Raw genomic sequence first — 23,547 nt, forward strand, 5'->3', positions numbered from 1 at the left:
GGCTGTTGCTATGGTGATAAGAACTCAGTTCTGAGCAGTTAAGACATAACTTTGGCTGTGTCTCAATTGTGAGGCCACAACCTCTAGTGGATGTATCCTCCATAGAACTGTCCGACATACACCAGAAGGCTAGACTGATTTGAAACAACAGCTGAAATGGGACAGTCCACAAGCATGTCTACATCAGAGAGTTCCTGCCCACAACATCACCAAAACATGTCAGAAGCCAGCTAGAAAATCACAAGAAGGTAAAATGACATTGCCCACTGAGGAAGATCGCATCTATTCAACGTACATTGAACATCACTATGTTGTCTGTGGAACATCTCCCAGAATGAAAGTTTAAAGTGTACATTTGGACCCTGCCTCCTTATGTCCATACAGCTTACTTGATTGTGATTTAGGGTGAGTTAGAAAGCTTTGTTTGACATTTAACAATATTTTAGTGCTCTTGTTAAAGATCAGCAGATGGATGGCTGGAATGTTGAACCCATTTCGAGTTGATCTGCTCGTCCATGCCTTGGTGCTAGATGTGACTTGCTTATTGGGATGCATGCATATAAATTTAGAACACTGATCAGACAGGTTTGATTGGAACTAATTCTTCCAGGCAACCAGTGCACAAAGTACTGTGACATATCCAAGTCTATACCCCTGATGTATCCTTCAAGATCAGCCAAAAGTAGGTTGCATTTCAAAACCGAATTTCAAAGAGTCTTTGTGATCGGACGGTACTTCTGAGGTACACAGCCTTTAAATGCGGCCTTCAGAGGTTGCAGCCTCACAATTGAGACATGGCCTTTGCGTGAGCATAGAAATGCAAATTCTCATATCAGTGTTCCACAAGTTAAGGCCTGTCTTAGATACAATTCTAATCAATTTTCTCTCAAGTGTTTCACAAAACTTAAAAAACGAAGGAAGTCCAGGGCCGACGCCAAGAGCCGACTTTCCTGAATAGCTGGGCTCAAAATAACTGCGTTTTTGAAATCGAAAAAATCGCCAGTTTCTGCTATTTCCTTCACAGAAATCCCATGCCAGCCAATAGCCAGGTCCTGGTACCCAGGTATGTGTCTCCTCCAAATACCCTATTCAGCAACTAATGACTGATGCTTTGAAGTGAATTGCTGATGATTTGATTTTTTTCTTCCTCATTCCCAACTTGGAACAATAAATCATGATTATATGCCCACCTCACACAGTAGCTCAAGCATCCACTAAAATGGCTATCTCCAAACCACAGTGTTCTGACAGTACATTTGTCTCCTTGAGGACCTGTACCAGCAAAGCCTTTGCCAACTCACCAAACAAGCTCACTCATCTAGGATTTTTCTTTGCCATTCAGCTCAGCAGTTGCCCATCTTCACTGTGTGCTCACTCATCAGGGAAATCCGCAACATTTCTCATCTACGTCAGATCAAGGCATGCACTCTTGCATCTGGGTCACCTGCTACACACTACGCCGGCTTACTGAATCAAATCAAAGCCGCCGTCTTCTCATGTGGTGGGTGCTAAACAAGCTACTTAGTGTTGGCTATGAACAGAAGGAGGAAGCGAATGCAAATTTTTAATTGGAAGTCACTTGGCTTCATTTACAAGCTCAGTTAATGGGAGCTTCAGTTTGCCTGTACACCCAGGCCATATTAATATCATTAAGACTGTTCCATGAATTATGCTAAACACTCACTTCCTAAGAACCAACAGCCTGGTGTTTCTTGAAGATCTCTCTCCTTCACCATGGTGAGAAAAATTCCATCAATAGTACTGGTCCAAGAAAACACAACACTGTAGAACAACAAACTGAATTTGCTATCTAATTAAATAGTCTTCAGTCATAAGTAAACTCACAAAATGTTGGGAAGTTATATGGTAGATGACCTTAACCCTTTCAGTCCCAAGCCCACCCAAGTGGCTCCACCCAAATCTAAAGGGATTTTGGTTTTGCTTGAGAAAACTGAAAACTTTTAGAGTTTTAACAGGGGCTCAAAACAATAGTATAGCAGTCATTTTCATTGGTTGAAAAGATTGCAAGTGCCATATGGCACTCTTGGGACTGACAGGCTTTTTTTATTACCCCACAAAAATGACTAGAATATTTTCTGCTGGCTGTTTAATGCAGGGCGGCACGGATGGTGCAGTGGGTAGCACTGCCGCCTCACAGCAAGGAGGTCCTGGGTTCGAATCCCTGTCGGCCGGGGCCTCTCTGTGCGGAGTTTGCATGTTCTCCCCGTGTCTGCGTGGATTTCCTCCGGGTACTCCGGTTTCCTCCCACAGTCCAAAGACATGCACGTTAGGCTGATTGGAGAGTCTAAATTGCCCGTAGGTATGAGTGTGTGAGTGAATGGTGTGTGTGCCCTGCGATAGACTGGCGACCTGTCCAGGGTGTATTCCTGCCTTTCGCCCAATGTATGCTGGGATAGGCTCCAGCCCCCCTGCGACCCTGATCAGGATAAGCGGGTTCAGATAATGGATGGATGGATGGATGTTTAATGCAGGGATCTTTTAGGCTACTCACATCCCCCACCTGTACATCCAGGTTCACTTCAGGTACAACCTCAACTTGCCCTGGTATCGTATGCAATAAACTCAAACACTGATAAATGTTACGATGCCGCTTGTTAATTCAATGTCAACCACAACTCACAGGCACGGTCCTAATTTTTACTAGAGAGGTCATCTGATGATCCACCAGTTCACACAGGAGTGGGGAAGGTACAGAGAGAGCGAGAGCGAACTTATAAATAAACAAAAAGGTCTTTGCCTCTCACCCTAACGGGATCCGGCTAAAAATAATAAAGGCAAAAGAAATCAATACAAAGCTGTGGCTTGTGCTCTGTAACTTTTCAGTTCTGTCATTTTCAGCCCCGTCTCTCTTGAACAACAGCTCTCTCCTCCGTGGTTCCCCAGTCTCAGATGCCTACTGCAGAAAAGAGCACACATTTAACAGTCTGGACTAATTTAAAACAATAGTCCAAGTGTGTGCCTATTTAACCAGTAGACATAGCCCTTGGATTGCCTTGTTTCCTTCCTGCAAACTGTGCCCTTCCCACACCATCGTAAGTGAGGAACTGCACACATGCCAGCATCTAGAGATCTCTTTAGCTGTGGGATCAGCCGGACCTGCGGATGAAAAATCCCATCTTGCCAAACTGAGAACAAAGATTGTGTCCTCATATGAGAGCACATCCCACTGACATCCAGTGTGAAATTGAAAAAAGCCCTTCGAGACAGCAGAAGAGCAGTGAATAATTCCTCTTTATTTCCTGCCCAGACACTACTTATCACCTCATCAGACTGCACCACTCAAAAAGCAGGATGTCAGGCCTGCTATAATGTGCACTGGGACAAGCATTATGAAAACACATTTGCAAGTCTATTTATCTCGTAAGCAGCCAAACCCTATGCCAGCTGCTCACCTTGTTTCTGGATGAAGGTAATAAGGTTCCCTGGCCTTTTATCAGTTAAGATTGAGTGGGAAACAAACCGTGCCAATGTGGTGTCAATAGAGGACAGCCGCATACACTTTGGATAGCAACTGTCAACCTGCGATGTGTGCAGTTGCCATGGTGACTCAGGGGAAAAGGAACAAGCAGCGCAGTCAACTGATGCCCTTTTTGATGCGCATGCACGCCGGCTGACTTAACTGATTGGTGTTTACAAGCCCGAGACTCTGCACTCTCTGTATCAAGATGTGTTTGTGTCTTTCGTGCTCGGAGGATGTAAAAAATTCAACAGCCCCTCGCTGTTAAGCTACTGAGCTGCTCGCTGCCCTGAATTTCAATTACCGGAGCTCTCCTTTTAGCACTGAGTGCTAAGACAGGAGCCGTACTTCACCCCCCGTGTAGCCAGTGTGGAACTTATACACTCAGTGAGCACTTTATTTGGTCTTTATTAGACTTGGACTTATTGGTTTTGGCTTACAGCTGCTGCTGTAAAAGACAGCAAAATATAGGCTGCCTAGTACTTTAACAGCAAATGTAATAGGTTCTTGCACTGTTCCAGAATGTTCTCAATGTAGCCAGGCACTGGCCTTTTTCTTTAGTCTGGAAACCACCAAAGGAAAAGTGATACAACATTGGCAATCTAAATGCAGGGCAGTTTCTCTCTATTGCAAGGACTCATCTGAAGGGAAAGAAATGGACTCACCAAGGTGCTAGGTCCCATTAGATACCACAAAGCCTTACCCATGACAAGAGACATAGTTCAGCTATCCCTGGGGCTAATGTGCCAGGTGAACGGTTCCCAAACCTCTTTCTCTCCATAGACTGAAACTATATATTTTCACTTCTCTTTTAGGAATCATTCGCAATCTACACCCTGATCTCAACAAATGGTCCTGATGACCGCAAGACCCTGAGCTCAAAATAATTCAGAAGGAGCTGCAGTATGGAAGTAATGTTGTCGTTCTTGCTTAAAACTCAAATCACACATATATTCATGCTGAACCTGGATTTTGTGAGGGAAAAACAATCCTAGTCAGGCTATAAAGTGTAATGTCTACTGATGTATCCATTAAGTCAGACTGGCCTTTTATCTGGTGGCATAAATGCAGACTAATCCTTACTAGAAGCCATTAGAGATGGATTGTGACCTGCAAAGATTCTTTGACACTGTTATTGTGTGCCATAAATGTCATCTAATGGATTATATATGTTATACCACGGCACTGAAACATAACCGAACACCTTTGGTAAATACGGCATTCTTATTGGCCGAGACGTGTCTCTTGGGTGTGCAGAGAACAGATCGAACAGGTGTGTAGAGTTTTTCACAGCTAAAATAGCAAATATCAACATACACAAGGTACTAAGCAATGCTATTTTGAATTCATGCAAGTAGTCCGGTTATAGCTGACGTGGTGACGAAAATATGTTACTCTAGGCTACATTGCATTGAGTTAGGCTAAACTTTGCATTGTCGGAAAGATAAACATGGGAGATGTTTCAAACATAATGTAACCGCGCATTTTCACTTAGGCAGTAATAATAACATAACTTGCAAACACAAAAGTAAGTGACGAGAGAAGTGAGGAGAGAAATGCAAAAATATATTCAGTACACTGATATATACGTCATTTTGTGGGACTGGCTGCAAGAAAGCACTTGTAAATCGATTTGGATTAAACGCGTCTGCTAAATGTCTAAAATGTCAAATGTAAACATGGCAGCTGATTTTGACAGCTGTTCTGTACAACTCAACTAAATATTGAGGTCTTTCTATGCTTCAGTTCAAAATGAAGTTGCATGGCACTGAACTGTGAAATACAATGTCAAATTTACATAAATTGCTTACTATTAATTTCCAAACTAACATTAGTTAATAGGGTATTGTTTTATTTCCTTTTGTCGAAGGTGAGCTAGTGGCGATGATGCAGTTGGCTTTTAGTTGCAGCAGACAATTTTAGGCTGCGTGAACATTTTTTCTCTCAGCTACTTTTTAGGGTTTATTTTTTCTCGCATTCCCATTGTGTTTCAATTAATACATTTGTTTCTAAACTAAAAATAAATTCTCCATAACTACATTACTTTGGCAAGTTAGCCATGGTATAAGCGGGATAATGAGGTTGATTGAGCAGCTAGCCAAGAGTATTTTCAGCCCCACAAATCATTAATCTATCTATTTAAGTCATTTAAAGCGAGAGAGAGGTTGTGGTTTTAATTATAGGAGAATGCATTAACTGCTAAAAGCAGATTGCATAACCTGCAAATATGCTGTTACTTAGCAGCCATCACTACATGAAAACCATTTTGAGGCAACACTTCAAAGACAACAAATATGTAGCTGGTAAAACATGTCAAATAATTATTCAGCTTTCTTTTTAACGAGGATGAGAGCCTATTGACTAGGGCTTTTCTGTCAGCTATTCAGCTTTTTAATTTTCAACTAAATTAATTTGAAAAGTTCATTATTCTTTTCTTTTTTTCATATTTTCTTCCCGCCAGTATGAAGACCCCTATACAACTTCCAATGCCCTGAGGACTATGGAAGTTAAAAAGGCAGGTTTGACTAGATTGGTGTGTGTAGTTTATAGCAGCCTGCCATTCACATATAAACATTATAAACATTGCTACTACTACAGCATTGTTGCGACTGAGTCATTCTTTGAGAACGTCCATCTTCCGTCGAGTCGAACTCCTAATCCACTGCGCTCATACCATATGGGGCAATGGCAGCCTCATCCCTTGGCACAATAATACACATTAATATATAGCTATGTATTTAAACCATAAAAAACATATTTTGAATCCCTTCAACGCTACATAGATTGCTTACTATATTTAGGTTTCACTGCTCTATTTAATAGGGAGCAGTATACCGGAAGTATCATTCCGGAAACATCCACTTTTGTTCTTATACTGTAGCTGCTTATGGCTAAATCCATTATTCATGATCCTAGACCTACTCCACGGAGGTCTCTTTCTAATGGCACCATTCCTAGCACTTGGAATACAGGAAGGGGATAACAGCTTGCATCACACATTTGGAAAAAAAACTTCACATTTTTAAATTTCCAGAGTGGGAACGTAAATGAGTTTGCTTTGACATCGGGGAATAATCAAGGGCGAATATATTGTGGAACAGATGGTGAGAGCGCTTTGCGGCATTTCTTCCTCCTGTCTGGTGAAGCTCTGTGCCGACAGCGAGGGCAAAGCTTCAATGCACCTCCCCGACTACCAGGGGACAGACACTCTGCCAGAGGGCCGTATCTCACTGTGGGTGAGGTCAAATGCTGTTCTGTTTCATCTCAGCACTCACAGAAGGCCTGCAAAAGGTAACTGACAGACCACAACAGCCAATCCACCCCCCCCCACACACACACACACCATAGCAACTCCACAGGACACTGTCACCAGCTTCTGAATGCAACGGGAAAAACAAATGCGAGGCAAGAGCCCACTTGGGAAACAGGTATTTTACATGTATATTCACACATTTACTGCTCTCTTCTTTCCTTATTATATTTGCTAATACATCCTTCTCTGTACTTTCTTGGCCAGAGACCTTTCAAGCCAAGCCTTATCCATTTTCTAGTGTAAACGTTTCCTGGAAATAGTGCATGTTTTGACCTTATGATAACTTGTTCTAGCACTGTCCTAATTGTTTTTCTTAGCAGGAAATAATTATCTGCATTCTCTCTCAGGGAACCAATGAGGTGGACAGCACAGTCTCAGTTAAAAATACGTACCTCAGACTCCACCCCCAGACTCAAACTCAGTTTATGCTGACAATATCATTTTTCATGTGTCCCATGACTACCCTGCACAGGTAGTCAACCTATCGCAGGACACACACACCATTCACTCACATACTCATATCTAGGGGCAATTTAGACTGTCATATTTGAACTGAGAGAGGAAACCAGAGTATCCAGAGGGAACCCACATGGGCTCCACACAGAAAGGTTGCAGTGGGGACTCGAACCAAGGACTTTCTTGCCATGCCCTAGACAAATACATTGAAATACATACAAATATGTGCTGCTTTGAAAATTTGGCAGTACTTACTGTACAAGTGAGAATCGTGCATACAGGCATCATGCACCCGCTTTATAACCGCTGCATGTGAGACGGGTGCGTGGGGGTTGGACCCAAAATGCACGACTCAGAAACAATAGTAAAATAAAGTCCCGTTAGGGCTTTATTCGGGACGAGTCCCAGGAGCGTAGATCCAGCCAAACAAATACAAAACAAACAAAAAGCACGGTGCCGAGGGAAGAGGCAATCTCGTAGTCGGTAGGCGTGCAGGGAGGTCCGGTAGCAGGAGAGCTGTCAGCGGGGCAGATGAACAGGCGGACGGCAGGCAGAGGCGTAGTCGTGGGCGAAGCGGGAGTCGAAACCATGAAACAATCAGCGGGGCAAAAGTACAAAAACGGTAGGCGGGGACGTAGTCGAGAAACAAAACGAAGGTCACAAAACAGAAATCAATAGTCGATGGTCAGTAAACAGGCGTGGATCGTAACGTGTAATCAAACAGTAAATAATGCTCAAGAGTTGCGTGAAAAAACAGAGGCAGACAATTTCGCAGTGAACAGTTGCGCGACTGGGCTATAAATGCAGGTGTAGACAGGTGTAGACAATTAGTTAGAGCGTAGCAAGGAAATGGAAAACAGGTGCGATGGATGACAAGTTTAACAAGGAGATTAGTAATCGTTAGTAATAAACCTATCCTGCCCTAGCGTTAGTAAATTAGTAAATGACATGCACGAGAAACGTAAGGTAACATGAACACATGATTAGTCTTGTTAGTTTCTACCCAATCCTGATCTAGCGTTAGTAGTTTTAGTAAATAGACAAATAGAAACATTAGGGGAGTGAAGGACAGAACGAGAGAGAGAGAGAGAGAAAAGGCGGAACGCAAGGTTTGCGGAAAAACATGTAAAAGTGTATGCATAACGACGACCAGTTAACGTAACAATAAACATACATCGAAACATAACACAAAGCGAAACTAAGACGATAATCACTCAACATAACCAGGTAATATAATCGTACGAAAACATAACTAGACATGACGAGAAAATAAATCGTAACAAGAAATAAACTAAACAACATGACGAACCTAGACTAACATAATACATGATAAGACACTACGTGACTAAGACAACATGAATAAACATAAATCAACATAAAACATGGTGAGACAGACCTGAAACGTGACAGCATGGACGTTGTCAAAATGTGGCAGTACTGTAAAAGTAAAAGGAAGCTGTCCAGAAACACACTGTTGCTCACTCCAATCTTGATGTATTGTCTTAGGGGGCAAGTGGATAAATTGCAAACATACTGAAACTATTTACAGTATATGCAGTACCAGGTGAATACTGATGCACTTGGACATCAAAGACATTCCATCCATGTTTACTTTACTTTCTAATGCGTTGCCTCCTGCTCCAAATGAATTGCTTTCATGAAGGCCACAATAAACTGGTCATGTATAGAAGCGATGCTACTGTTTTTGTGCTTCACAAGAATTTTGGCATACTGCTTCCTTAGCCTACGCTAATGTTTTAATTGCTAATCCTGATACAGTGGGGGAAGACAGGGTAAGATGGGTGCCCCCCTTAAGAAAAATGTCAAGTTTGATGAAGTTTGATGAAGTTGTGAATGATGTCAGATCAAACAGAAGTCAGAGCCCTTGCCTGACCCAATCAACAAGTAACCTGGTTGATTAGTCTGATGATAGTTGATTAGGCCTCCACATGGCACCCTACAAGGGCATTGAATGTAATGCATATTAAATACTGGTGGCTTGTCTACTTTAAAAAGTGGGGAACCTAATCATTACAGCTAATCAAGGATTTTCAAGGCAATCAACACTGGTTAGCATGCAAGCTGGTTAGCAATCACACGGTGTAGCTTTTCAGAACATTCTGAATGACAATGTTCCATAGACGTTCACAATTTCTGTGTGAAAATGCGTATCATGGCTGACAAAAGAAATGCTGTTCTTTTTCAATTAGACTGCAAGCTGTTCTTAGTTCACTGTTGACAGTTAAAAGTTGTCACTGCCCTTCTATGAAGTTTCATTCTGCTTGCAATGATTTTGTTTTTCTACCTCCTGCATCTACCCAAATTAGGGGTTGCTGAGTGCCTTAGTCCCCCACTTTTCTAGTGAGAGCTAGTACTAATAGGACAGTGAATGGAACACAAACACAATACTTTTCACCAAGCACCAATTATATTTCCTGAATATAACTTCTGACATGTAGCTATTCAATTCTTTAAAATTAACATTTTATTAAGGGGTAAATTGAGGATTTTTTAAATTATATTAAAACCATTGCATAGGTTCTGGGAAAAGGGCTGAGCAAAATGCAACCATTTTCAGCAAAGAAACCTTGTAAAAATTGGATATACCTGAGCTGGGTAACATAATGGTTTTTTAATGGTTAAAATACATGTTTTCTTGGAATTAATGTTAAAAAATGATTTGAAGTTAAATTTACAAGGGCTAAATGGCACCCCAATCCTGTAACCACCTATCCACTCAAATTCAACCCAATGCCTGCTGAACGACTCATTGGATGGTGCTTCATGTCACATGTCACATGTCATATACACCAGTGCTCTCTCTCTTCTTAATGAGACCACTGGTGTATGGTGGTTCCAAACAGTTTCGGTAAGCCTATTGCTTGGCCTTTGTCTGACTGTTTCTTTCTTATTTCTCAGCCTCGTGAAATAAGGCTTCTTTGGCTTTCATTGTCAGAACCCTAATTTTTGCCCAGAAGGTTTTCTACCCATCCAAAAATGCCACTATAGAGGGTTGTAAAGTTCCAGAAAAATGTCCCTTTTCACGGAATTCTGAAATAATTTTAATCTAGATGGAATCTAGACAATCTCTTCTGCAATTTGTGATTCAATTTGTGTGGCGACTGAACATTCTCAAAGAGTCTTATCAAAAAATGCAGGAAATTGAGAAAGGAGAAATTGAAGGATGTAGGTTAAATCAGAGAAGGAAGAGATTGATTAATAAAAGTGAATGCCTATAGCCAGCTATTAATGTCAGTCCATTAAAAGCATTCAAATTCAGAGTATTGGAGGGGAAAACATTGTATCACTGTTTTCAGAGCCTAATGTTCTCAAGCCTTTTTAATTAATGATACATTTTATTTTATCAAACAAACACTGCATCAAACAAACTTCTTGAATGATTTTCTATCAAATCATTGCAGCTTGTAGTGGTGGTACATGACTGGGACCCGGAAGGTTGGTGCTACAAGCACCAGTGTAGCCACGATATAATCTATGCAGCTGTTGGGCCCTTGAGCAAGGCTCCTAACCCCACATAGCTCCAGGGAGGATTGTCCCCTGCTTAGTCTAACTGACTGCAAGTATGTTTTCAGAAAAGCATCAGCTAAGTAACAGTAATATTTTCAGCATGAGCGGTATCCTTAGAAAACCTGAGGTGAAGGGAATATGGAAATAGGAGATCAGAACGGATTGGCAATGGCTGAAACATTTCCTATGAATAAGTTGTTCCTATTCATTTGTTGTTTCATGACCAAATGCAGGACAGTTTTTATCCACAACTGTTTAAATGCCCTGACTGAATAAAATTGTCTGCTTGCAGCATAATTCCTCAAGCAACAAGCATAAGACCATTAACAGCTATTACAGAACTACAGCTCATACGCGTTGTGTTGAAAAGGAAATTACATTCAGAGCAGGTAGAAAATGACCTGCTTTGAACATAATTTCCTTTTCTACAAAATTGTATGTGAGAAACATAATAGACAGAATAAAGCAAGTTCAATTCCCATTCCCTCTCCTGCCCTCACCACATAAGACTTCCAAAAACCCTGGAAATACCTCCCTATCTCCCTGGCAATATTACACATTTTCACAAGTGACCACCCTATACAACACAAAGATGTGCCCACACAAACACACCAGATGGAATTAAAGACGAGATATCCAACTATATATATTAATTCATTCATTATTCTAACCCACTTATCCTGAACAGGGTCGCAGGGAGGCTGGAGCCTATCCAAGCATATATTGGGTGAAAGGCAGGAATACACCCTGGACAGGTCGCCAGTCCATCACAGGGCACACACACCATTCACTCACACACTCATACCTATGGGCAATTTAGACTCTCCAATCAGCCTAAACTGCATGTCTTTGGACTGTGGGAGGAAACCGGAGTACCTGGAGTAAACCCACGCAAACACGGGGAGAACATGCAAACTCCACACAGAGAGGCCCCGGCCGACGGGGATTCAAACCCAGGACCTCCTTGCTGTGAGGCAGCAGTGCTACCCACTACACCATCCATATATAGATATATTATTTGAACTGGACTTCTTCAAGAGCCAATGAAATACAGAAATGACAGTGCCTCTGCTAAATTAACACCAGACCCGGGTCAAATATATAATCTGGATTCAGATATTTTTCTGTGCTTGATTGATTGAGGACCAGAAGGTGTGGTTTGGACTTTTTGAGAGTATTTCATAGGTTCCAATACAATAAACAAGCTCAGTAAAGTGTAGAAAATTATTTGAATCCAAAACTATTACTTACAGTGCCTTTCATTATGGGGCAGATCTTAAGGTCCTGCTTTTGACTTTTAAAGCTCTGCATGTTCTTGATCCAGTTACATAACTACCCTGCTTTTACCCTATAAGCCCACAAGGTCATACAGTGGGCTTCAGACTTGGTGAGTAATACATTTTAGTGCCTTTCTCTGTTTCTTTTTCCTGGGGTGTCTCCTTTTCTCACCATAGCTTAAGGATTTTTCTCTGTCACTCTGTAAAGCGAGAAGAAGTGGTCTTCTGTGAAAAGCACTATACAAATTAAATGAATGAATAAAAGGAATTGAATTGAATTGAATTAAGCCATACAAAATGGGAAATATTGCAAAAGGAACCATTTGCTACAGTACAGAAAAGTAAAGCAGTTTCTGAGAACTAATCGGACTAATCATAAGTTCACCAAGAAACAGCTCTTTATACTTCAAGAATTGTAAGTAAGGTCAGGTGGAACTAATATTATTGAGGGTTCTTGAGGCCTAGGTTTGGGAACCCTTGCTTTAAATAACTATCATAAATACTGTACATTCTTTTTCTGAGGTTAGCCTGGAATCAATTAGCCTCCTTAACCTTTAATCACAATGAAATACAACTGCTAGTTTTGCCTACTCAACAGCTGATACTGGCCAGCAAGGTAACAAACAGATTTAAATATAAAAAGGCAAGCATACTCTTGTTGGAAAAATAATATTTATTTAATACTTGACTGATATTTTAAAGCAGTAAATCACAAGGATCATACTGTATATTTACCCTTTCTATCAAATCAATTTACAATACTCTGACCACAACGATTTAACTAGGGGGGCCCATTATTTATCAGGCATCTCGAACATTGATGTCAACCCTAAATTGTTACTTGAACAAACATGAAAACTCAGTTTTCTTTCAAATGCTGAATTGTGTGATCAGACCTCTGATACAAATATACAAGAATAGTTATAATAAATCATTATAACTCACTCAGTGAGCACTTCATAAGGTATTTATTAGGCGTATTTCTTAGACTTATTAAGTCTTCTGCTGCTGTAGCATATCCACTTAGAAGTTTGATGCGTTGTCTGGCCCTTCTCCTCTGACCTCTCTCATTAACCATTAACTCATTAAGTTTTTCTGCTTTTATGCATTTAGATGCTGTCACAAGACTGGCTGATTAAATATTTGCATTAACAAGTTGGTGTACAGGTCTACCTAAGTGATCACTCCGCGCATAAATGTCAGGACAAGGAAATAAAAATGATTAAGGTTCAAATTTGTAATAATTAATTCAGACATGCCTGGTTATAAAGCACTATACAACATAGAATGTTACCAAACATTTAAACTGCTAAGCTTTTTACCACCCTCATATTTCAACCACTCAATAAATTACTCATCTTCCACTTAAATTCTGTCTGGCATTGGAATGTTTCAATGTTTCAATGTTACACATTTATCGTTTACTGTATTTGTTGCTATGGAACATTTTTCTCAGAAAACGAAAACAATAACTAAATTGGAGCTAAAATCATGTAGCGTGCATCAGGCATGGTAAATGTCTGTCCCTTTTGGTTTTGTACTGGCTTGAGAAAAGTTAGGTCAATTTATGAAGTAGAGTCAATAACCTATATCATTCTAACCTTGAAAAACACGTCACTGAATCTACTGACATAAAATGTGTTGTTTGCACAGATTTCATACATATTTACATTCAAAAATGATCTCCACATTATAGATAGCAGATTATACAGTACACAGACTTTAATGATTATCAACAGAACATAAATAAATTGCATAAAAGTGTGGAATATGTCGGCGGTTTTCACTGACCTTCAAAAAATCCTCATAGAAACATTGTCATAGAGGCTACTTACAGAAAATCCTCCGACCCTCAAAAATCCTCATAGAAACAGGGTCAAATAAGAGGCTACTCAATGAAACAAAACTCAAAAGCTGCACATCTTTCCTTGATACTCTAGTCACATCTGTATTTTGCTCATGCTCTGCCTATATTAGGCAAGTTTCTTTCAAAAGCCCTTGATCTGGCATCACACGTCATACAGTAGGCGTATGCAAGCACAGCAAACCTGCTGATGTTTCAACCTCAAGTAAAAGGCTGTCACTATACAGCAGCCCAAATCTCAGCAATTTTACATTTATGACATTCTACTGATACAATCCAGTGACATTTGGCAATAGATCTTACGAGCAGTGTAAGATTTATTTGAACACCCCGTTGTTTTCAAAGCAACCTCATCGACAATTTTACAGACAAGTTTAACGTGGGCGTTTCTGAGAATACAGACCTATATTACATTTTTCTTCCATTCCCTTATTCATATGTGAATAATATATACAGGAAAGCAGAACATGACTATACATGAAGGTGATGTTATGGAGATACAAACAAAAAAGAGAAAAGAAAAGGCTCTCATTTTGTGAAATCAGAATGAGACCCAAATACTTACAGTAGTATAGTATTATAATTAATGGGGGAAGTGATTTTTTTATAATCTGTGCCTTGGAATCCAGGTCTCATTTTGTCAAATTCATAAATGAAAGTGATAACCACTGCACTACACTAGAGCTTAAAATTAATCCTCCTCATAGGTGAGTCATGCTGTTCCCTTGTTAAATATCAAAGAGATATTTTCATTAAGTTTGAAATGATCAAGATGTTCACAGATTTTCTGTATTGATTATGGCTGTGCATAATCAATGTCAAGGACCTTCCCAGAACAAATTCATATTTGAGCACACAACTTGGTGGCAAGGGGGAGGCTGGAGTTTTATTACCCTGTTTTGCAAATTAGAGGCTGATAAGCATCTAAACTACTGTTCTTGCAAGTCTTTTTAACAATCTGGCATCGGCATTTTGGGGTTTTATTACATTTTAATAAATCACAAATCACAAATTCTAGAAAAAGACTCATGGCTGTCATCTTTGCCAGGGGTGTTTGCACAAAATATTAAAACAGGGGTGCCAATAATTGTGATACCTATTTCTTGGGGAAATTTTTTATTTATTTAAAAAAATGTAAGACTTGTTGATTCAATTGAATTATTAATAAAGTGCACTACTTTACGCATGTTGGAAAAGAAGGCTTATGTCAATAACTATTATTTTTTTTGTTTACAGTACTTTTTGTGCATATTTATCAAGGGTGCCAATAATTTATCAAGGGTGCCCACTGCATGTCTGTTTGGATTTATTACAATATTGGAGAATATCCAGCAGACCATTTCTGGAACAGTGACAATAACAGTAATGGTAACAGTACTGGTAATGGTATGTCACAGAGGATATCTTAATTCCTAGGGTAGGGAGAAAAATCTACTTGGCTAACTGTAACCCCTCTCTTCTTAGATAAGCTATCACAAGGGTATGGGACAACCTGTACTAAATTCTCTCGTAAATAATTTTAACAAGCCAAGGGCAAGTAGGACTCGGGAAAACTAGCTCACTGCAAAGGTATCCACATGCAGCAGCTTGATTATGCTATGGTTCAGTGATCCTGAAAATGAGACTGTCAGTTGATGTTGTTGAAATATGAAATTCAATTTATGAAATATATTCCTGGAAGACATCATGTAAATTATCAAAAATAAAAGTGTAAAAAAAACCTCTGTAAAAATAGCCAATTAAATTTGGGCAATCTGTGTAGACTGTCATAGCAAATCTTATGTTCTATATTGAAGAACTGAAATGTTTTATAATTGTCCGTGTTTTACCCTTCCAAGTATACTACTTGGCCGGTAATTTGAATGGCATTTAATTAAATGAGGCATATCTGTCAGTTTTCAAACAATATACTTATTTGTGCTGATGTCTTGCTACATTTTCTTTCAACTGAGGCAAAAACCTGAGGCAAAAAAATGTGTCACACAAGAATCAGCCTATATGCTTGTTCCCTTCCACTATGACATTTATTTACTTAAATTATATTCATTTCCATTTTTTAAATGGTTCAACTCAATGAATAAACATACCCCAAGAAGGCCTATGTAAGCAAAAGGTCAGCCAGTATCCTATACTGTATAAAAGCATGCATCCATTTGTGTGAACGTGTGCATTCATTTTGTGAATCTTTTTTCACAAAACACATTAATGACAACGGGAAATGATAATAAATGCAGAAAACTGTCATAATGCAATACTACCCTCTCTATCAATCCCAACTCCACAGTGGCTGACACACACTCACAGAGAAAATCAGCATCTGTCTGAGAGAAAGCTTTTCCTCTTCATTCAGCAGAAGCATTGCAAAGAACCTCAGAGGAACATACTGCTAACGACTCTCACTCCTGTTCTTTGTGAAGAATGAACATAATAGCACATTGCATTATAACAGCATGTTGCTGGCCAAAGTCAATAATTAGATTTATAGTATAGTATATATAGATTATCTTTACCATTACATTTCCTCAAATGATACCCAGGTCAAATAATGTTCCCATTATTCTCCCTGTGTGAAAAATCGATTGTCCAGAAAGATTACGCTTGCAGTCTGCTTGTCAATAAAATAAATTAATCCCGAAAGTATCGCCCCTTTTCTTGAACAAGCTTCAAAATGACATACCCAAAATATAATGGTTACTATTCTTGAACCCTTTTGACTACAGAATTACTCGTAAGTTACAGAACCTCAAACACAGTGAAAGTGGAAGCTGTTTTCTCACTGAAAAGATTTTCTGTTTTTGACGGGATACAGATTATTGTAGCCGTAGCAGGTGTGCTTGTAAACACAATAGAGTCAAGTCACAACACTAGACAAATTCTCTTACAAATTTGAGGACAATATCACCAAAAATGGGCACTCTACATTGTTTTTTCTAATATCTAGGCAGTTTTCCACAAAGGACATTTGGAGACTCCAAAAGGACACATGGAAACTAAATTATATTATGTTTGCCTGTCACCCTCCCCTACCTGTCCCAAACTCCCTCTCCTTGCAGCTATCCTCAGACAGCAACAGGTCGAGAAGATCATAAAAAAAATCAGTACAATAATCACAATAATACCATATTCAAAAGCAGACTAGCTCCTTATTTATAAGCATACTGAATAAGAATCAAATATTTTCAGAATGTATTTAGATGCTCACCGGTATAAAATGGGGTCACGTCACTGAAAATGCCCTCTATTGTGTTGAAAACAGTGTTTTCACTGTCTTCCTCAGAAATATTCACTCATACAAGAGATTCATTGGAACTCCTCCAAATGAAGTCCTCTATTTAGACGGAGGCATCGCAAAATAAATTTTTTGTTGTAAAACGTCAACCTTTTTTGGCATAAAAGCTCAAGAACTGTTTTTGCCAAAGCACAACAGACTCCGCTTGCGTATTGAAAATGCTAGTTATGCAAGCCTAATAAATTATACACCGTTGGAAACGTAATGTCATTAGCTAAAAAACTTTATACTGTTATACTGAAATTTCTTATACAGGATAGGGGTAAATCATTTTCTCTGAAAATACTGGTCAGAGACGATTGTTCTTGGGCTCATCATGTTCGAGAGAGCCTATACAAAACGTAGATAATATAATTTCTATGTACTTTTGTATACAATGTATACAATGGCGAAACTGACAACAATGATAATTCCTCCAGAGAAATTCCAAGTAAACAATGGACATTCCATCAATGTTTCGGTGAGTTAGAATGTGAACACTTGTTGTGAAAAGGACGCTGACATTACCGTATTTCTTGTCATGTGGATTTCCAAAATGCAGAGAAGGTGAGGTCCCCCCCACACTTGTTTTACCACCCACGTTACACAATTACACAATCCTGTTACCATAGTGATTGAACATCGCGTCCTGAAAAAAGGAACTGGCCCTGGGCAGGTGAGACTTAAGGGGTTAAATTAAATCTTAAAATGAATAAAAGATCACAGAGGGGAAGAAGTGACATTTGCAGAGAAAAAAAGGGTTTTCCACCAGTGTTCAATCTGAAATGTCACCTGTGCTGGGAGAGTGAGTGCTACCATTCCACTATCAATTACACATTTATTGCCTGAGCTTCTCTGACTGAAATCCTGAGCTACACATATAAATCCAAGCTCTACTCCCCAACTTGTACATACTATCAGGCAAAAGCAAAATGTGTAATGTCAGTCATACCTTGACTGTGAAATTTCATATTGCATAGCAATGCATAGTCATCAAATTTATAATAATGCTCCATAGGTTCTAGGTCAATGCAGCCAGCAATAACAGGTGTCAAGGTTGTAAATAAGCTACCCATATAGTATATGACACATATAAATTGACAGAGGACAAGCACAGTACTGAAGTATTTTGTGAAACCACAGGGATATGTATGTAGATATAAATTAATTCAGGCAAATTGCTTTACTCCCTCCATGAACAATGACCCCATACAGTGCTCTTCAATTCATTAATGCCTCGAGAAAAAAGCTGGGTGCTTATAAAATTACAACAACTACTTCTGGAAAAATTAGTTGCAGAATCACACAGTATAGTAGTGAATTCAACAACCAAAAAACAAAGAATAGGAAAATGACGGTTTGTAAAACAGCAGGCAAGTCCTGAGAATGAATTACATTATGACATCTGAAGCTTTTCTGCCAAGATTTCCTGGTACTTTTTAAAATGAATTATGCTACTGATCTGAAATGGTGCCCCTGGACCACTGGCAGCAAAACATCACCAAAACATCAATAACCCACCCCCATATTTGACAGTAGGTATGAGGTTGTTCTCCTTGTATGCATTCCATTTTGCTGCCAAACATGTTGATGGTGATTATGGCCAAATGTTCCAAATGTCTCATTTGTCCATAGCACTCTTCCTGCCATAATTCCAATGATTTTTGGCAAACTCAAGATGCATGGGTTTGTTTATTGTGCTCAGTAAGGGCTGTCTTCCTGCCACCCTTCCAAAGCATTTACTGGTAGAGGTGAGGTGCTACTGTATGTTTATTTTTTAGATTTGGTGACCCAAAGACACAACCAATCTCTGCAATCTTAAACTGCAATTCTTTGGTTACTTATGGCCTCCCTCACCACCTTCCTTACTGTCAGTGGGGATGATATGCACTGCTTCCTCCTCCTGGCAAGTTTTCAACCATCCAATATGTTTTATGCCTTTTTATTATTGCACTTACAGTGCTATGTGGTATTGTTACGTTTCCCTTTGCTGGAGCCTCTGTGTGCCTGTAGCTGGCTCCTGCATAAGCAGTTGTGTGTAACTGGGTTCACCTGGCCAAAATGAACAAAGCTGGTAGCCTCCGCAGTGTTGGGGAGAGACTTTGTGAAGATTCCACTTTTGAAGGCGCCTTTTAAGTCCGGACCGGTGTATTTTATATAAGTGTTTTATGCCATGTTTTGGGTGCTTATCAGAAACTGCTGAACTCCTGGGATTTTCACAAACAACAGTCTGTAGAGTCTGCAGAGAATAGTGCAAAAAACAAAAAACATCCAGAGAGCAACAATTCTGCAGGCAACAATGCCTTTTTAATGAGAGATGTCAGAGGAGAAGGGCCAGAAGCTGACAGGAAAGTGACAGTAACACAAATAACCACACATTACAACCGTGGTATGCAGAAGAGCAACCTTACCACAGCAGAAACCAGTAAGTCTAAAAACGAGTCTAATAAAGTGCTTACTGAGTGTATTCTATGAAAGGATTACACAGCTTCATTTGGCAAATATTGTATTGTAGGGACTGTACATGCCTTAACAACAACAAACTACAAAAACAAGAACCAGATCATCTAAAAACTCGCATATCATTGTAGCTTGGTTATTTGATGTATCGGATAAATGTACATATCAGGTGTTCTGGCTAATGAAAGAACAGTTTATATACCACCAAAAATAACTGCCTTTTTGGTCACTCAATCTGATATCTAAGCATTACAAGCATTAGTGAAGCACTGTGGTCACATGCTTGCATTGGATTTCCTTAATTCTACATTCTAGATTAGTTTCTCAGCACAGCACATTGTCTCCAGCAGAACGTTTCCATCCCCCTGTAAAGCACGCTAGACAGCGGCAGCGCGGCATCAGCATCATGTCAGTCACCAGCAGACTTCGCCGTTGTAAGCTCCTTAACTCCCAACATGAGGACGTGCTGGCTGCCGGAGCCAGATAACCCTGACTAAGCTGCATCCAGCGTGTCGGATTATTCCTCTGTTGGCAGATAAACAAGCCGCAATGAAACCTTTTCTACAGCCGGACCGCTGGGTTCTCAGGGCTCTCCAGGCAGTGCTCTTTCAGTCTGCCCAATGTAAAGTAATTAAACCTAAGGCAACTGGGATGACCTACCTCCCACGCACAGAAAACTCTTCAACTATATCCACTGGTGAAGACAAGGGGCCTGAATGAGCCTCCCACGTGTACATTAATGTCAATTAATGACGGTTGAGAAATGGTTCCACTTTTGTGGAATTTTAACAAGTTTAACTGTGGAATGCGGTAACAGTCGTCACAGTGTCAAATAACAGGAGGAAAGGCATAACCAAATATGACTGCTTCTTCAAATCCATAAGCGAGTACACCGTAGGGCTCCTCAGTGTCATAATCTCCTGTGATTAAAGTTCCCAATCTGATTTTGCAGTAATGCTTATCTGGCCATTTGTTACTATGCCCAAAGCCTGATTTTAGCTCAATTTACACACAGCACTGTTTTGCAGATGTTATATGCAATAAAAAGCTATCAGCTTTTGGAATGATATTTAAGGCCCTTTGAGCTCCCTTGTAAATAAGCTATCCTGGTGCATATTAATTAATACAAATTGTGATAATGCCAATAATGCAAATTGGCATTATCACAGAAGGCAAACAAAATGCTATTTGTATGAGGGTTCATTTTCATCTGTAGTCCCTGAGCGAGTTGATGAAAAAATATAAAAGAACATGAGTCATGACATAATATCACATACTAGATAGCAATGCATAAGCATCATCGAGTCCCCAGCAAGCACAGAGCAACGCGTAGCACCACATAAAGCATACAGTAAGCATCAAGCAACACAGGTAGCACACAAACCTATTCTCAGTCAAGAAAGTCTGGGGTGTACATGTGATTGTATCTGAGCTCTCACTTGGTTATTGTCATTGGGGTGAAGCTGGCCTACATAGATGAAGGGCAGCCGTGAAGCTCAGACTACTGTCACATTCTGTTATCTCCGTGACCTTGCTACTCAAGGCGGCGGCACTGAACGCTGTGTGCACGTGAAGAAAAAAAACAAACAGGCAAAGGTCCGGTTCTACTTGTCAGGGTCGACATGTCCCGACATTGAAACAGCACCAGCCAACTATGTGTTTACAAGCCCTGAGCACATGCCTATGAGGAATGTCTGTCTGCCAAAAAAGTAAATCAAGCTCACTCAACAGCTCACTAAGCTCTTTTGAGGTGAGGTGCTTATATTTTTGCAATACTTCAATGTGGCTGACAGTGCTGTAAAGTTTATGATGGAAATCAGTACTTCTGCCCACAAGTATTTAAACCCTTGAGAACTGGACAACTTTAAGGTGCATTTCAGTCCTCCATCCTTAAGAAGCCAATAGAGTCTACTTCAGAAGCTATAGATTACTTGGATATTAACAATTCCATTGCCCAGGAGTTCCTCATATCTGTGATATCAGACAAGATTCTAAATTATTTTGCTCATGGGCATCTTTTTTGTTGGCAGGTTGTGCAAAATACATTATATCTAGCGTAGTGGTTAAGGTACATGACTGGGACCCGATCGGAGGTTCTAATCCCGGTGTAGCCACAATAAGAGCTACTAAGAGCCAATTGAGCAAGGCCCTTAACCCTGCATTGCTCCAGGGGAGGACTGTCTCCTGCTAAGTCTAATCAACTGTAAGTCGCTCTGGATAAGAGCGTCTGCCAGATGCTATTAATGTAATGTAATGTAATCTATCTGCACAGTGTAGCAGGTAGATACTGTTTCAGTCTTTCTCTCTCCCCATAGTAGGTACACTAATTTATGTTTGAAAATGTCACCATTAGCCATGAGTTAGTCACATTACAGTATATCATAAGCCACTCAATCGTTATGTTATAATTAGTCACTCAACTGCGCAGTTTGGGTGTCTACAGGGACCCCAGGAGGATAGTGACAGAAATACATGTATAAATTCAAGATGGTTTGTGAAGCAAACCAGTGGCTCTATGTATGGTGCAGAATAAGTGCTTTTTGTCTTGAGTCACTATAACACATGATAACATAGTTGTAATATTGAATCTTGCTTGCTCTGATCTACATGTCCTGGCATTCTGAATAGTCCTCAGTACATGACACAATTGGTCTATGGTAGTAAATTACAGCACCTGCACTACCTGCACAGTATTCTTAGTCCACATTTAAATTACAGTACAGTAGGCTAAATGAACATGAATCAAATAAAGGATGTCATATGTAAGCACCTGTCTGCCTGTCTGACAGCTTATCTATTTATCGAATTTGTGTTTCATGCACTTGAAGCGTTTCTAGACTTGACAGCTTTCATTTCTACTTTGATTCACGGACAACAGCCTAAATTAACCATTTAGTAGCTGCAACAGAAGCTACAGTAGCCTAGATACTGGGGTAATTACGATATTTTGTATTGCACATAAACTGTATCTTACGTAGGCTACAGTAGGCATTTCGTTTTTTAAATAGGCAAACCTCATTGATGGGACATATTGGTATGTTAAATGCTGTAGGCTATCCTGTTTTAGGCGTGACGATTGAAATCCACTTCACGCAAAAGAAGCGAGGACAACCATGTTGGAAAACAGTAAAGACTGTTTTGACAACTTTTACAGACAGCTTATGATAAGGCTCAACGTTAATATTTAGAGAAGTGAAACATGTCAAAGTAGCCTATTAAGGAAACTAGCAACAGACTGTCGTGCACGTCTGTTTACAGAGTCGGGAGTCCAGTCATGCAAATCAGCGCATATAGGCTAAAACGTCCCGCAGCACACGGGGCATAGCCTACATGAAGATTGAAGTCCTCATCGAATTTTTAGTTATTTAATTTCTTAGTGGCCTACCTGAATGTAGTAGGGCTTTTTCAGCCATGCAGCAAGCAGACCCCTCGCCATGGCAAATATAATTGTACATCTCACACAACCAACCTGCAGAAAAATCGCAAATTAACTTAATAAAACACGTTCTCTCATCTTCACTCAGCGTGTTTAGAAATCGTAAAGATCTGCTGTATGGATCATGCGGTGTCCGTTACCAAGTCATGTTTAGTCTCCCGTTCTGGACGGGTTTCTGCTTCTTCTGCTTCTAAGTCCGCTTCTTGCTACAATACAGCACCTCCTCAATCACGGCTGTCTTCCACGAACTGCGGTTAGCCTGAGTTCCAATGACTAGTTCAATCTTGTGCAATGGATAAAGGCAAAGGATGATTTTGCCGACATAAATTACTACATTCACTTGAGTATTAAAAGCGTCCCATCTTAGCGTTTCTTTAATGTAAACTAAGTAACTACATGAGCTATAACGCCACATATTACAGTAGCCTAAGCTACAGTGTTTTGCTGCTAGCCTAAACAAATACTTT

The 23,547-nt window shown here is 39.9% G+C and overlaps 1 protein-coding gene across 1 annotated transcript in view; it reads right to left on the minus strand.

Annotated features, from left to right (window-relative positions):
- Window positions 1-23,325, minus strand: part of LOC133125899 (divergent protein kinase domain 1A-like) — a 43,155-nt gene extending 19,830 nt beyond the window's left edge. The window contains exons 1-2 of the mRNA XM_061237619.1: window positions 23,221-23,325; window positions 23,030-23,113 (exon numbers count right to left, since the gene is read on the minus strand). Of these exons, the coding sequence (XP_061093603.1) occupies window positions 23,030-23,080 (51 nt within the window). The 5' untranslated portion in view covers window positions 23,081-23,113; window positions 23,221-23,325. The remainder of the gene's footprint in view (window positions 1-23,029; window positions 23,114-23,220) is intronic.
- Between the last annotated feature and the right edge of the window lie 222 nt (window positions 23,326-23,547).

The sequence above is a fragment of the Conger conger genome, chromosome 4 (genome assembly GCF_963514075.1).
Source record: "Conger conger chromosome 4, fConCon1.1, whole genome shotgun sequence".
NCBI lineage: Eukaryota > Metazoa > Chordata > Actinopteri > Anguilliformes > Congridae > Conger > Conger conger.